The 17,354-nt window shown below is 39.5% G+C and overlaps 1 protein-coding gene across 1 annotated transcript in view; it reads right to left on the reverse strand.

Moving 5' to 3' along the window:
• VWA8 (von Willebrand factor A domain containing 8) overlaps positions 1-17,354 on the reverse strand; it is a 3,458,065-nt gene that overhangs the window by 2,706,385 nt on the left and 734,326 nt on the right. The window contains exon 8 of the mRNA XM_044071701.1: positions 1,631-1,739. Within this exon, the coding sequence (XP_043927636.1) occupies positions 1,631-1,739 (109 nt within the window). The remainder of the gene's footprint in view (positions 1-1,630; positions 1,740-17,354) is intronic.

A 17,354-nucleotide genomic window follows, 5' to 3' on the forward strand; every position in this document is an offset into this window, starting at 1 on the left:
TGCTTCAACAAAGTATTAGTTTAAGGGTGTGCACACACAACAAAGTATTAGTTTAAGGGTGTGCACACTTATGCAACCATTGTATTGTACGTTTTTTTTATTTTTTATATTTTTTCCCCTGACGATTTGTTTGCTTTTCAATTGAATTGTACAGGTTATAAGTCACATTAAAGGTGGGAAAAGTTTTGAAATTATTTATTGTGGTCTCATTTTTTTTATATCACAAAAACCTGGCATTTTAACAGGGGTGTGTAAACTTTTTATATCCAGTGTCTACACATATGTACAAACATGTGTATATTTGATTATACAATGAAAGGTTGAAATGTTAAATGATACACAAAAAACATTGACCAAACACTTTGACACTTCATGCATCCAAAATTGAAACAAATTTTCTTTTCTGATGTATTACCCATAATCCTACCAACCATTCAGCTAAAATTTGCCTTCAGAGTGTTAGTGTTACAGAAAGTTTTTTTTGTTTGAAGGTAAGGTGCAAAATTAAGTTCAGGGTCAGTGAGAATCCTAACCTTGCTCCTGACCCTATCACTGTATACCTTACCTTAAAAAACCTTTCTGTAACACTGCCACACATGCACACCCCACATCCACACACAGCCACACACAGCACTAGGAAGGTTGTGAACTTACCAGACCATAACCCTAGCCCATAAACACTTGCACATACACTTAATATATCCCCTTACCTAACCCAACACTAAAACCAACACATGCACAGAAAAACTCCCAGTCCTACCACAAAGTCACAAGTTTCCCAGGGTTAAGTAACCACTGGGCCAAAAACTCACAGAGAATACACCACACCATTTACAACCTACCCAACTGGGGCTATGCCCCAGCCACCTAACTAAATAGACCAACTCAGGGATTGCACTACAGTGGGGAAGAGGGTAAATCTCCCCTTGCTGGCCCAGTGGTTACTTACCCTGGGAAAGTTTTTGGTTATGTGGACATTCGTTTATTTAGAGTTTCAGCATTCTCATGTCGGTCATCTGGTCTTCGCTTGTGTGATATTCCAGATAAGTGAAGTAGACCCATATATATATATAAATATATTCAAAGTTTGCCAATTCACCAATTAGCATGTCTTTAAAATGTTGGGAAAAACTGGATACCCCAATGAAAGTTCATGAAAACAGACATAATTTATGCAGATACTGAACAAAAAGAACATGACCCGGGGAATGCACTGTAGTACCAAACTCTGTGAAACAGCACAGCAAACTGTTGTTGATTCATAGTTTGTGCCCTTCCTATATAAATTGTCCAGCAAGACATTTTTATTAAACTTCCCTATTTTAATACTCGTAACATAGTATTCATCGATCACATGAGACATTTACTTTAAACTTATCATCTCGCTTCAAATTAAAAATACTGGGGTCATGAAGTTCTATAAGGAAAAATTATCTGTTAGAATGATTTCTTACAGTGCTAAACTTTAAACATGCCAGGCTGTCTCAAAATATCTCTCTCAGCAAGTACTGCTCAGCACTCTTCTAACAATACAGACTCTTTTAGTACAATGCAGATTGGCAAAAATATTGCCTGTTCAACACAACCTTCCTGTGTTTAACTCAGTCATTTACTCTACATATATACATACCAGAATTTTCACTGCAGCTTGCAGATTATCTAAAGGGAAGTCAGGCAAACCTAAGGTGGTGGACTCCTGGGAGCAAAGGGTTGTAGAAAAAGACAGAAGCTGTGTAATTCTAGAGAAGGAAGCAAAATATATATATAATTAAATGTCTTACATTTGCGTTACTATTTTTTTTCTAGAATTTTAACACAGAATGTTTAAACATAATTCATATTCTACTGAATGACTTATTATTAGCTTACTGCATATTAGGGTTGTCCTTTTCTAGCAGCACTCTTACAAATTATACCACTGTAGTAAAAATTTACTGAGGCTTTTGAGGAAAAGCATATTTTACTGTACAGCATTTTAAAAAGCCTTTCCTATTCCTGTATGAGAGATTAAATATCATTCCACTTATGTACAGATTCACTGACCAGAAATTCCTGGTCACAAAAATGATAGGAACCACAACTGAGGCTATTGAACATGTTTCTTAAACTATGTGTCCTACAACATTTATAAGAAGAATGTGCCAAGGGGCAAGATCAGGACAATAACAGCTAGTACATGCCTTTAAATACAACAATTAAAAGCATTCAACAAGACAGTTTGATCATACATTGCTCCTTGTAAATGCTTCATTTTAATTATAAACACAGATGTCACCAAGTGTATTAACATCAACACACAAAATTAAGGACGTAAACAAAATTTACATCCTCTCCGTTTCTTACACTATCCTATCAAACAACTTCAGTGAATTTGCTTGAAACACAGCAAAGAAATTTTGAGAAAAGGTATTGGACAAAAGCTGTGTTAAGCTATTAGCTACAACACTTCAATGGCCTGAACAGTTTACAGGTCAAATAAATGCCAACATTAAGAATGATTTTTTACCACGACTTTATTAAGACAATAATTACAATGCTAACCTCAATTTTCAGAAGCACAATAGACAACACAACTTCCAATAGATATAACTACCTACTTTCAAAAGTAAATTTTGTGAAAGAGAAATAGCCAGAGTATACTGCCAACAGCTGCAACATCAAGGTTTCTGAATATCTAAAACCGACTGCATCAGGCTTCTCCCCATCTTAGATTATTCATACTGTAACACATTTCACTTTCTAAGTCATTCATTATGAGGTAATTCACCCTAACAATACAAAAACATAAAATATCTATTTTGCATGAATAAGTTTAATAGAGATGTGAATGCAAGGAAGAAAGGAATGCTTCACTATGTTTTACCCCAGTACCATTATATTATCCATGGCAAAGAAACTATTTCCATCACAGGAATAATTTATAATGCTCCTGGAAGGTTTTGTTGCACATTGATGATTGTGGTTACCTTGTGGTAACTGCCAGAGACTGCACTGATACCATGTTTCAGTAACTACACACATATGAATGCGTTCATATTGCAGGACGCCCTAAAATGTTGACATCTTTCTGTTTAGATTCCCAGTCTGTAGTAGTGTCACTCTGAATTAGAGTATTAGTTTGCCAAGCTGGAATGTCCATTAGGAACACTCTGCCTAAAAAGCCACTACGGAGGGCAGCAAAAGCTTTAGCCAGTATGTGTAAGAACCAGTATGAGAAGTTTAAGCCCACTCTGGCAAAACAGGAAGTCTTATCTGCCATTCATCTCAGGCTGACATGTACTGAATCTCCTTAGAATAATACAAACAAATGAACCAACTTTTACAGTCAATTGTCTTGTCTTGGCATCTAGGCATCACTTTCAGTTAAACCAAGATGCTTTTCAAAAACAGCATCTTTCCTGCTTCTAACATATGCATAGTATATGCCCATTAAATCTCTCTGCATGTCCCTCTGGGTGGAGCATCTCAGATCATTCATTCATTCCTACATGGGCCACCACTAAGTCATAGTTATATGTCTGTTTAAGGCACATGAGGGCTCTTGTTATGTCACAAAGCCTGGCACCAAACAGTTTACTAACTATTCCTGTCCAGTCTGGTGAGTCTGGAGTCTTTGTACCTAACTATTGAGTCACATATTATTAAAATACTTTCCTGTGTACAAGCAGACTTAGTAGGCCTTTTTGGCTTAGGCCTGCTTTCCTAGTGACTTTTGGGATTCCAGCAATAACATCAGCTTTCAAAAGTAGAGGAGAGACTTACTTTGTTTTCAGAAGCTTAAACAGTATAGTTTTCATATGAGGCTAAATGAAAAGTTCCTGATTAGCAGCTCCAATCAGCTAACTGAAGCTTAGTCACTCCAAAAGCTGAAGCAAGCTCTACAGCTATTGTTCAGAATTAAATTTGCTGTGAGACCATGGTGGCAATGGCTCTGATGTCCCTGATAAGAAATGGAAATGCATTTCTGAGTTTGCTGTCCTTCAGATGAAATGTTAAGCCAAGGCTCCATCTACTCGAGTTGGTGCTAGATCAGATGGATGTAAAAAGACCTATGCTGATTACAAAACAGAATAGGGGAAGTTCCCCATTGCCCTGGCTAATTTCTCCCCAGTCAGTATGAACACCATCTTAGGTCTCTCCTGAAAAGAGGCCAATGCCTAGTGGGATTAACCCAATCAACAAAGTGTAAATACATAAACAGAAAAAAGTACATGTGAAATCAGGAAAGCATCTCTGAACCACAGCTTCCCTAGCATGACCCCTCCAGAAGAGTTGATTAGTGGGGAAAAAATAAAACATCTATTAGATGGAGTAATAAAGAGGTCATTAATGGCTTGTCCCAAACATGAAATATTCTCCTGTTTATTGAGAGACTCAGGGACTATCCGTGAGACATCAAAAGGAAGTTGGTCAGTCTGCCAGCTAAAGAATTGGGCTCCATGGGAATATGACTAGCAACGAAAAGGTATGAAGATTAGATGACCCACTGACAGACTCGCATGGCTTCTCAGCATAGTGTGTCCTTCCCACTTGTTGAGGTACCAAATAACAGTCATGTTGTCTCAATGAACAGCTACGGAGGACAGTGTTTTGAAAGACAGAATGTTAGAGTAGTTCTCATCTCCAAGATGAATATTTAGTTAAGGAGACTCCTAAGGTGACCTACTACCTGCACAAACTAGTACCCCCAAACCCCAGAGAAGATACATTTCTAATGAAGGATGACTGAGGAGTCTGCAACTGGAATGGAAAGCAATTTGTTTTTAAAGTCATACTTAATGAAGATGTTTAAAAAACAAAGAAAAGAAATAATGGCAGCCCAACCAGAACCCCACACCTCTCTCTCCACATATTTGGCAAACCACAAGATGAAAGACCACCTTTTCAGGACAGAGGAGAGGAAGGTGACAGAACAGATGACTGGGAATTCACCCCGACCCCATAGTGTCAATAGACAAGGAAAATGGTAGTGGTGGGTAAGAAATACTGTTGCAACAGTTAGCATAAACCAACACCTACAATTATAGAACGTTTCTACACAAGTATATTATATTCACTGATATTCTCACTACTGCACTAGTGCTAACTCCTGGGAAGATTAACAAAGCTTATGGGTTAGTGGCTGGCTGGTCTGGTCCTAAGAAGATATTTGCTGCAGTAGTCCTTGTAGAATGGCTGTGTCAAAACATGGTCTGGATCTAGAAGTAATTTCCAATTTATAATGTTTAGCATGCATGTAGCTAGATCACCAGGTAGCTTCTAAGATGGCCTGGGTGCTGACCCTCAAAGGAAGGTCACAGTGGCGGCTGTTTCTTTGTGGAAAGGGCTATTTCCTGCCCTGGTACAGCCTTGTCATGGATGAAAAACAGAAGGAAATGTAGGAAGACAGATATTTTGAGATGCCCTGTTTCAAGACAGGCCTGTTCTCCATAATATACACAAAGGCCATCAATACCTTGTCTGGTTTCTTTACTTCTTTAGCCACACCTAGGTAAAATCTCAGTTGTTCATGCACATCAATGTTGTACAAAATCCTTTCTCCTCGCCTCTGTGCAAAAGTATAGAACATGGGTTGTATAATGGTCTGATTCAAGAAGAACTGTTTCACCAGTATGGGGGAAAAGGTGGGGGTTGATGTAGAGGGACATCCTATCCTTGTGGAAGATAAAAAAGGGTTGCTCGCACATGAGAATGTCAGTTCTTATAGCCTTCTGACAAATGTAATACCTATTAGGAAAACTGTCTTCCATGGCAGGTACCAGAGGGGTGTTGCAGCTGCTAGTTCAAATGGTATTGGTGTCAACTTTTCAAAAACACAGCAGAGGTCCCATGGAGGGGAATACCTCAGCTATAACAACCCGGCTGATGAAATGCTTTAGTGGTAACAGGGAATAAATTGGTAGAACTTGTGGTAAACAGGCAGAGACTGCAGAAATGTTCCTTCACTGAAGCATAATACAGTCCTGATTTATAAATGACTAACAGGTATTTGAAGATCAAAGACAATGAAGACTGACTAGGGCTCAGAGATTCTGTCTGGCACCAGTGGGGGTATCTTTCCCATTTTGCTATGTATGATTTCCTTGCATTTGGCTTCCCAGCCTTCCTTAAGATAGCAAGCATGTCTTCAGAAAACATGCTCCTGAAGGACATTGTCCAAGGAGTCAGCCTTAGGGTTTTCAGTTTGGGGGTTATGAGTGAACTTTTGGGTCAATAGGTCCATCTTGTGAGGCATTTAGAAAGGCTCCATCCTTACCATAGTCAGTAAGAATAAGAAAAACTGCTCTCTCAGCAATAAGAGTGCAATAAATATCATTTCTGGTTCATCCTCCTTTATCTTCTGTATTACACTGAGGAGGAGTGATGGGAGGAAAGGAGTACTGAAATACACCTGCCCAAGTAAAAAGGGACTATTTTTGGTATACCTTCCCTGTGTGCTAAATCCAGAAATACATTTCCACTCAGTAGCTATCTGAGAGGATCTGCTTAATGTTCTGCTGAAACAGTCTCCTAAGGATTCTTCTGAGAAGGGATGAAGAGGCCCTGTTGGTCAAGTCTGACTCCTGAGCTATGTATGCCACCCATGGCCAGCCTGCACAAGGCATTTTATTGTTGATGTTTCTGTTGTGTGCCATAACAGAAACCCATTGAGCACTGGGTCATCTGACTTGTGCAGAAAGAACTCTGTGGAGGATGGACTCTGACACACCCATAGCTGCAACGGTCTTACCTTGTTTCACAATATTTTCCCGGTACTGCTAAGTCTCTGTGCCAAATAAGAAAACACATGTAAAGTCTAAATAAAGAAAGATCACTTTAGTGGCCTTTGTAAAAATGTTCAGGTGCAGCCAAGAGTGTAATGTACAAAGCAGTGGCAGATCCTGCTGCCCAAGCAGCTCACTCTATCACACTGTGGGGGCATGTAGACCATGAAGCCTGTGTTCAGACATATTAAAGGAGACTGAAATTCAAGACTTAACTTTCATTTTCAAAAACCTATCCAGCAATCCTTCCTGTGCCTGATGCATTTCACAGGGCAAATCCAAGACTACATAACATGACTGGTGTAGTTCACCACCCACAATAACAGCATTGCAGACATAAGCTTCCCAAACCTAACTGATATGAGCAGTTTTGTACAGAAGATGGACCACTAGGCTCTCCTGCAGATATCACACCATTTAATCTGCAGGTCTCTGCTGAAACTCAACACCTCCCTCACATGGGGACAGAAGATGCAACATACTTTTTTAAGCACTACATCCACCATATATGGATTATCTCCAGCTGCACTGATATAATACCCATGAGGACTGCAGGGTAAACATGAAGGTTTAATGCAGTCTTCTCTGCAGATAGCATATGAGGTCTGCTGGTCAAACACCCTTCTTGTGCATAAACAAAAAGTATTCACCAAACTTTGAGTCTTCCAGCAGAAAAAAAGTGAAATGGTCTGTTTATTTATCATCCAGATATTTCAAAAGGGAGTCTAATGGAGATTTTAATATGCTTTGTTTTGGCAAATCCTTTCTTAGGTCGTTAACAGGGAGGGACAAATTTAGAGGAGTAAAGAACCTGTTTAGTAGATGGTCTGGAAGAAGTTTAATCCTGTTACAAATTAAGTTCTCTGATGTGTTGGAATGCTCCAGGATGAGGAACACCGGACAAAAACACAACTGCTGATGTCAAAGGCAATGATGTCAGCTTTGAGGAAGTCATGTACTTTACAATAGTGCTTCTGAACTGCCAGTACCTATTGAAAAAATACAACCCTAGCAAGGGGTTCATCACAGCCAGAAATACTGATGCTGAGGAAACATATGCTCTAGGCAGGAAAGATGTTTGATACTGTGATCTTCAGGGGCCAAAGAAGGGAGTTCCAGACTGTTAATGTGACTTAGCTGGGGGCTATTGGCTGAACTTGAACAGTTGAGACCACTGAGGTAGTAGGCTCAACAACCATTGTATTGGTATTTTTACACATAACATAAGACCTAGTGACTTTACTAAATCTAGTACGCAAGACATCTATTATAGCTGACGGAGGCAGTTCAAAGAAAGAAGCCTTTCTAGTAATGAAAATTTTTAACTTTTTAATTGCAACAAGGGATAAAAATTGTAGATACCTGCCCTGGAAATAGTTTCTTATTTTTTTCCCGGGGGAGGGAGGACCTAAGACAGTAGCAGAGCAAGAATATAGCAGTAACAAGTATTATGAGCCTTATCTGAACGGTCTAAACAAGGAGAGTACCCCTTACTGAGCAGGACTATGTAACCAACTACAAGCATACGTTTTAAATAGAAATTTATAATCACTGGACCTTACCCAGTGGTAAAGAAAGCAGAAAAGAGCTTTATGACAGTAAATACAAGAAAAGGTATCTCCTCACATCTGAAAGAAGTGCAGAAAGAGAAAGGGAACACAACTAAGAAGTACTCTCATACTGCACAAGTCTGGAATTTAAGGAGAAAGACACAAAAATACCAAAGGCAGCCTAATGCCATTTTCTTCTAAACCATTCAAGAAATGCAGCAAAGAAGATCTTGAGTATGCAGCATGTATACCATGATTGATTAGAGGGGAGATAGAAAGGTTTATCTGCCAAATAAAATGAATGCTTTTGGCATTTATTCTGCTGGTTATAGATGTGATGTCCTTTCTCTGGGCTAGTAATCAAGTAGCCTTAATCCTCACCACTCACACTGGAGCTGGACATTCACTTGGAAGAAAAACAGATACACACTGTATTTCCAGATGCGGCTCTCTGCATCCAGCACAATTTCCTTTAACAGCACACAGGGAACACACACAGTCCGGGTTCTGGCTTTCTCTTTCTGTCTCTCTCTAGGTCTCCAGTACCACTCCCGACTGACACAGCTGTAAAGCAGAGTCCTCAGATGAGTGTCCAAGCTAAGTCCACCACTCTCTCTGTGAAACCAGTACTTCGTGTTCCTGCTCCAAGCAGCTGAAATACACATTCATGGGGATATGATTTACACACACACACACACACACACATACACTCACACACACACGGAAAAGGCTGGCACAGATTCACTAGCTATGCCCCATTCTGCCCAGACTATAAGGTAGTTACACTACCAACAGATACTCCAAAGACAGCTACTCTAAGGTTCTTATAAGGATACCCAATTATACTGAGTGAAATTAATATTAATACAAATGATAGTGTTTGGCCAATGCAGTAAGGCTTTCAGGAGTGGCCACAGAGTCATCAAATGGATATAAATACTCTCAAAGGTTAAAATATTCTCTAAAGGACCAGCCATAATGAAAATAATAAATATAATAAATAATAAAAGAACATGAAAATATGGAATATATATTTACAATAAACACCAGAGTTTAAATCATAGGAAATATTAAAATAACACAAATGAATAGATTCCCACAGATAAAGAAAAACAGTACTTAACTAATCTCACTATGTTTTCCTGACTGATCTAAAGAATAACTATTCCCTGGTCACTTACTAGAGCAAGGCAAGATGAAGTAGGTGAGTGGTCTTCCTTCTTTGCCAGGTTCCAAAAACAGACTGCTCTGAGACTTCTCTCCCATCCAGTATCAAAACATCACCTCCATCCTAGACTAAAGAATGACACCACACACATATGGCCATCTGACCCCTGGCTCCCACGCAACCCCCATCGCCAAAAAACGAATCAGAATCTAGGATATTTGTGTTACCATACACACAGACAGAGCATTGCTGAGATGCATCACAGCATCTGGAAGCCAAAAAAAAAAAACATACAACACTTCCACTCTTCCTACAAGAGCTAGTAAACCATTCTCTGACACAAGATGCTTTGTCTTTGGCTATAGTCATAACTACAAGATACAATCCTCATGGCCTAAATTAAGTAATTTAACTTCTTACCATTTTTCAAAGTTAGCTGGACTGAGATCAACCTCCAGCATCCTCAGTTAACACATATATATTTCCACAGTTACAAATACAGTCAAGACCCACTGTTGATACATCTGTAAACACAAACAGCTCCAGAAATACACTTTTCAACACAAGCATCTGTACAAATCAGTCTGACATGCAAATGATATACAATTCTCTACAAAACTCCAGTCAGCGTTGCCGGCACATGCCACCAATCCACTGCCCTACAGCCCTTGGCACAGCCGGCAATACCCCACATTGTCACAATAGAAAATGCACATTTTCTTACCAGATGATCAGATTCTGGCTCTGGCAAACTAAATAGGAAGTTTCTTCCTCTGGGAGAACTGTCTAACATTTTCAAGAAGTGGAAGAGCTGCCAAGTATCTGAACAGATTATTATTTATTTTATTATTTTTTTTTTGTTTAAGTTTGATGACCACGGAAGTCCACTGGGCCAAGAAGAGCCCATTTTCAGTGGAGGCCCGGGGAGAAAAGCTCCACAATAATTGCAAGTTACGTTTCACATGTCAAAGAAGGACATAGTTCATACATTTAATTAAACATTTACAGATAAGCTCCATGATATTTGCAATTGGCTTGTCACAATGTTACAAAAATGAAAAGACATAATTCAATACAGAAATTTCAACATTTACATAAAGTGAATATTTTTGTTATAAACTCAAGTGCAGATTTAACATTTCAAAATATAGAGCTACTAGTCATTAGTAGGTTAGGAAATAGTATGCATGGAGATGGTAATAGTATAATTGAGATTGGAGAGTATAGTACAATACATATTAGAGAGAAAATTAGTTTTTGGTAGGGGAGGGATTGTTTTGGGTGGGATGAAGTAATAATACAGGTAGTTGGATGAGTCAGTGGAAGGTGGAATGGGGAAGGGGTTTAAGTTGGAGCATGGCAAGGGCATTCCCATTTGGAAGAAAGATGAGAGAGTAGCTGAGATTTGAAATTTGTATGGTTAGGCAGGTTGCGTAGGTGTGTGGGGAGAAAGTTCCACTGTTTAGCTAAGGAGTGGGACAGCAGTAGATGGCCAGGAGGTCGTGCAGGTTTGTGGACTTGAAGGAGATTTTGTTTTTGGATCTGAGTGAGTGGTTGGGAATGTAAGGTTTTAAGAAGTAGCCAGAGCTGGGCATTTGGCAGATTTAAAGATGAGCGTGTGGGCAATGGTGAGTTGTAGGTAACTGAGGCAGTTGGGGAGTACAAGCCAGTTGAGGATGAGGAGGGAGTGGCAGTGGTGGGATGAGTTTTTTGAAATGGTTACAAATTTGGAGATCTTGTGGTAGCAGGAATCAAGTTTTGACTGAAGGCCAAGATGGAGACTGGTGAAAAGAGGGGCATCAAACATAAGGGAGGGGAGTAGGAAGGTGGATGCAAGAGCTTGACGGGTAGAGGACCTTAGGAAGTGGTTGTGCCTGTACAGGAGACCTAACTTTTGGTGGGTTTTCTTGATTGCCGAGCGGATGTGGGTGTCAAATTTTAGTTCTTCATCAATAACGATGCCAAGAAGCTTGGTGTTGGGAATGACTTCAAGGAGGGTGTTGTTTTGGCTCTGTATGGTGAATGGATATTTGTCAATGGAATTTTTGGTAGGGAAAGAAACCATTAGTTTAGTTTTATTTGCATTTAGTGTCAGATGGTTAGACTGCATCCAGGTTTCTGTTATGGAGAATGCTAGTTGGGTTTTTGCTAGGAGCTTGGAGGGGGAGAAGACAGAGCAGATCATTGTTGAGTCATCTGCTTACTGGATGATAGATGAGTCTGGGATGGATTGGTGAAAGTTGTTAATGAATAGGTTGAAGAGAAGAGGGCCAAGAACAGAACATTGTGGGACACCTGTGGGTGTGGGAAGGAAGGAGGAGGTTGAAATTTTCCACTGGACAGCTTGTTGGTGATTGGAAAAGTAGCTGGAAAACCAGGCGATGGTGGTGTGAGAGAGGTGTAGGGTGAAGAGTTGGGATATAAGTAGGGTGTGTGAGATGGTGTCAAAGGCCTTTGACAGATCTAGAAATACTGTGGATACGAACTTGCCTGAGTCGCGTTCGAGGTTTATGGTTTCAAGAAAGGAAAGATGGGCAGTCATGGTGCTGTGTCCAGGGCGGAAGCTGTGTTGGGTAGGGGAGAGGAGATTGTTTAGTGTTACGTGCACCATGAGTTGTGCTCGCATTGTTTTCTCTAGTATTTTAGAAAGAGGGGAAAGGATGGCAATAGGCCTGAAGTTGGTGGTATCAGTATTTTTGCCACCATTGTGGAGAGGGATGATGTAAGCATGGCGCCAGACAGAAAGGACGTATGATTCTTGTATGGATCTATTTATAGGAATAGAAATGGGACAGGCAATGCTGTCTACAGATTGTTTGAGGAAGGTTGTCGGGTCATTTGCGACAGGGTTTGAGTTTGAGAAGTTTTTTTATAGTGCTTGTGGGGATGGGCTTGAGGCAGAAGGATGTGGAGGAAGATTGAGGATTGAGGTGGTGGTTCGGGCAGGAAGGGTGGTGGTGGAGGCGGAGAGTGGGTAGGAGGCTGACAGTTTAGCTATGCAGTCTATGAAGAATTAGTTGAACTGGCTGGCTGTTTCAAGGTTGGAAAGGTTGGGGTCTGGGCAGGGTTTTCTTTGTTGCCAGGATGCAGCATGCATGACATGGAGTCCTAGAATCTTTTGGGATTTGTTGAGTGCAAGGACTGGAGTTTAGAGTAGTGGGCTTTGCAGTCTTTAATTATTAGTTTTTTTCCTGAGTTTCGTAGTTGCTTATAATCTAGGAGGGTGTTGGGGTTTTTATGTTTTTGGTATTGTTTCCATTTTTTGTCCCTTTGGTGCAAGGCTAGTTTAGTATCTTTTGATAATCATGGGCAGGGATTGGTTTTGATGTGTTTGGTTCGGGGGGGGGAGGGCTTGCTGATTGAGAAGGATTAGGAATAAGTGGTTAAAGTAGGAAACGGCATAATCTAGAGGAAGGGTATTTAGAGGGGACCAGTCAGTATGCTTTAAGCATTTGGAGAAAGTTAGAGGGATGAAAGACGAGAGGTTGTGAGTTTGGATGTAGTGGTGTTGTTTATGCAGTGGAGATGGGAGACGGTCAGCGAAGGCTGGTAGGTGATCGCTGAGAGGATCAGGTAATGTTCCGGCTTTGGTGATAAGGTTTGGGTGAGTTGTTGGGATCCAGTCAATGATGGTACCATCTTTATTTGGTCTGGATGGAGATTGTATTAGTTGGGAGAAGTTGTACAGGTTGATTGTGTGGGACTGGGCTTCAGAGTTAATAATATTTCAGTTGATGTTGGTATCACCAAGTATATAGGTTTCATTTTTTATATTGGAGGAGAACCAGGACAGGATGTTTTCAAGAGTTTTGATATTATCATCAGGGGAATATAGATGGCAGCAATACATATGGACTTGTGGTGTTTATTTATAGTAAACCTATTATAATTTCAGCGCTGGCAAAGGCTGGTATTTTATTGGAGTAGGGAGTTATGGTACGGGAGGGTAGGGTAGATTACTGCTACTCCACCTCCTCTTTTGTGGGCTCTGTCATTGCGAATGATTTGGAAACCTCATCATCAACTCCCCTTTTCCCATTTTTTACATGGGGTCAGAGTCTCTTGCCACCTGTCGCCATTTTTCAATTCAATACCATACTCCTACCTTCTTTAACAGTCATACTTGACTGTCAAAGGTCTTCTCTCACACTATCCATCCATCTCTTTGCTGGACACTTTCATTTCCTCCTGCCTTCTTCCTGTCTGCATCAACTCTTCTTCTCCAGATTGTTGTTTTCTTTTCTGCACATGTCTGAATCACTGTAATATGTTCTCTTTGACTTTCTCTACAATTGAAGCTACTTTGGCTTCTGCTCTGACATCCCCATTTTTTCATCTGTCTCACAGTGTGCATCCTACCACCCCCATCTCAAGCACTTCATCTCCATCATCTCTAGCTTCCTCAACTGCACTTCCTTTACTGCCCAGGTTTCTGTACCATATAGTAGTAGCACCACTGTTTTGTACACCTTAAAGTAAAGGGTGTTTGTCTAAAACTACCAAATAGATTGTGTCTAACATAAAAGCAGCTGTGTGACATGTTATGTAGAGCAAAGAAATACTAATCATATGTGCATTCACATTTCATTAAAGGTGAGAGGTTCAATACTGCCACATCCTGCATGGTGCACACAGAAACGACAACATGAGTGGCTACAATGCAAAAAGCCTACTACACTGCAGATTATTTCAGAAACCAGATGTATTATGGATTGCTAATATTCATGAAGGCAAAAGTAAGCAATCTTTGGAGATGTAGATGAATATTCTATAACAGCACATGGTACACAGTACTGCACTGTGTCACATGAAATTATACATCATGAGGAAAACAACTGCCACTCATATTTAGAATGGTTTGTGAAATAATGGCAGTTTGAAAACATTATTATTGACATAAGCATACACATTATATTTCTGCAAAGAGAACCAAATGAAATGCCTGTAAGGGTCCTTTGCAGAGTCATATAAAAGCTGACAACTGCTACTGATACCATAAATTTATCAAGTAGTGCAACATGCAATTTTGTTTTATAATTTTTCTGCCTCCTGTTACAGAAAAATATTAATCTTCATCTAATTAATATCATAAAATCAAGATATGCAGTTAGAATTTTCTTAAAGAGCATCAGTATAAAGTCCATTTACCTTATGTGCTGCATCGGTTTGATGTTTTGCAACTGTAAGTCGTACTTATGTTCCTCAAGATAAGAATACTTATTACAGGAAAGATGTAAGAAACAAATGTGTCAAAAATCTTTCAGGAAATAACACTATAGCTATGCAGTAAGGAATGCTGCAATTAAACATGGCTCTCCAGTAATGAGCAAAGAGATAATATAATTTCCCATACTCGTGGGGCTGAATTCCCAGAAACATGAAAAAATGTCAGTGTTATGAAGCCTCCAGGAAACATAGCGAATGTCCATCATATTCTCAAAACTTCAATATAAAATTATAGTACAAACCATTAACTTAGTACTGTTTAAATTACAAAAGAGGAAAGAAAACCACTGACCATTGTGTGAGAGATTTAACCCAGTCTCCCCCCACGCATATTCCATGCAGTTGTCCTCCCACATTCTAAGCAGTTGTTCTTTCCGCTCACCCACAAGGAGGCTCTGCTCTAGGCAGTTAAGTACCTGGTTTTCCCCAAGAGCAGCAGTTTCTCCTTGAAACTAGGAATCACCAATATGACAACTTTTTCTTGATAACACATAAACATCTAAATACAGTACAGACTATTATCCCCTACTATTGTTTCAACAACTGGGCAGGAAAGGAAAACACTACCCTTTTTCTGAGAATTTAATGCAGGTTCAGTATCACAGACAATCCAAAAAAACTCCAAATTAAAAATGATTACAGCCATGACATGTACCCATATATACAACTCCCACAACACAGGAAAATGAATGGAGACTGGATATTCCAGAACCCAAACTACTTGGTTCCACTGTGAAATGAAGGCCAGTTTGACAGCTTCATGTAAAGTACCCTGAGTGACTATGATGACACCAGCGGCAAGTGTCCTGTTATCTTCAAAAGAACAAGAGTCCAAGTGATGACTCAAAATTATCAGAACAGAAAGAAGAGAATGAACCAATTCCCTGCAAAGAAAGGTCTTGGCCTTCTATGTCTAATACTGTGCCTTAAACTCAATATTATCAGTTAAAGTCAAGGTATGATTCTGATATATAAGAATATGTTTCCACAGAAGAAGAACCCAAGCCTCAGCCATCTAAGAAGAGGAAAGTAGAATTGTGTGAGATACTGTGGGCAGTGTGCAAGCTCCACTTTTTTTTTTTACATGCGCAATAAAGGGACAGTTTGCCAGAAATAATGTAAGCAGGCAAACACTAACCCCTTAGACAGAGTACCACATTCAAAAAAGCAAGACATTCTCCAGTGCTGCTTTACTCAATACCAAATGATGGAAATATCATAAGAACTCCTTCCCCAGAGTGTTCTATCATCAGAAGTCATGAGAGGTCACACTTTACCTCTTCCCCACCTTGCAGTGGTACACAAAGATGGCACTTGTCTCAAAGGAAAGCAAACACACTGTCAAGGTAGGAGACACCAGGCTTCACTAAAACATTCAGTATGATTGTTTGCTCTATGGGTGCAGATCAAGAAATACAATATCAAATTCCACATTCATTATACTTTGTCTTCTTGCTAGGATCGTGTAACAGGATCACCGGAAATACAAAGCAAATGAGTGACTAAGCTATTTGTGCTTTAGCAGTACCCATACTCATTTTGTAACCACTCTTCACAATAAGAGCAGAGCAGGAGCAGATCAGTCCTAGAGTAAATGTATGGGTTTTCATCTAATTATCCAGGCTTAATATGAAGGATGCCAGAGTATCACTTTGTTTAACTTGCAGTGAAATTCTGTTCCAGAAGTGGGATAGATGTCCTGTAATACATCTGCATTTGCATTGTGTTTTATTTATTTGATGGTACAGATTTAAGTCCCTCATTCTGGTATTAATGGAACTACTTGACTTGTGAAGATACATGTCCCCTCTAGCTCTGGCACTTTAGGCCAACAATTTTCTTGTTTAGGAACCTCTGGGGTCCTTTCAGTTGCTTAACATGTCTAGAAAGAAGCATTCCAAAGAAAGTGCTGCATTCAGTATATGGCCTATTTAGAGCTGTGCACAGAGGGATGATATCCTTGAACAATCCTAGCCAAGGCATTAGGCCCTATTTATATGGATATAAAAGTCATGTTTAAAATTAAGCTCCTTTGATTTCTAAGTCAGAATAACAAACAAATGTAGAACTGTAAGTCATAAGGTGAGTTTAGTGTTTTTCACAAATGTAAGACTAGGAATGCCTACCTGCTGATTGTACAGCTTACACAAAAGTGAAGAATGACCTTGCTGTAAGCACTTAACAAACAAACAAATAAAAATAAATAAATACATAAATAAGCAAGCATGCAGTTTTTTAATGAAATTAACATCCCAAAACATAGTTTGTTAAAACCTATGGTGAAAATAAAGGCATACAAATAACCGCTTGGATTATCCCTGGCAAAACGGAATGGTTGGTGTTTTTTAAGTAGATAATACTGAGTGTATTAGTGGCTACAACTCAACTTGTTGAATATAATAAAACATGATTCAATATATCTGCTACTCTGCAAGTTCTGAGAACAGCAGACATTTAAATAACTGAAATCTTAATTGAATTTCCTGCTAACATGTTTGCCTGACAGTGAGTTTCAGTCTTGACACATTTATGATCACTGAGCTGTCACCAAAGAGGTGACTATCAGGGAAAAACAAACAGTTTTGAGAAGGAAGCCAGAATTATATAATTTCAGCCTATCACTCTGATAGGAGTGAGAAACTTAAT

This window comes from Protopterus annectens, chromosome 5.part0 (genome assembly GCF_019279795.1).
Source record: "Protopterus annectens isolate FY-2018-M chromosome 5.part0, PAN1.0, whole genome shotgun sequence".
In the NCBI taxonomy this organism is placed as follows: Eukaryota; Metazoa; Chordata; order Ceratodontiformes; family Protopteridae; genus Protopterus; species Protopterus annectens.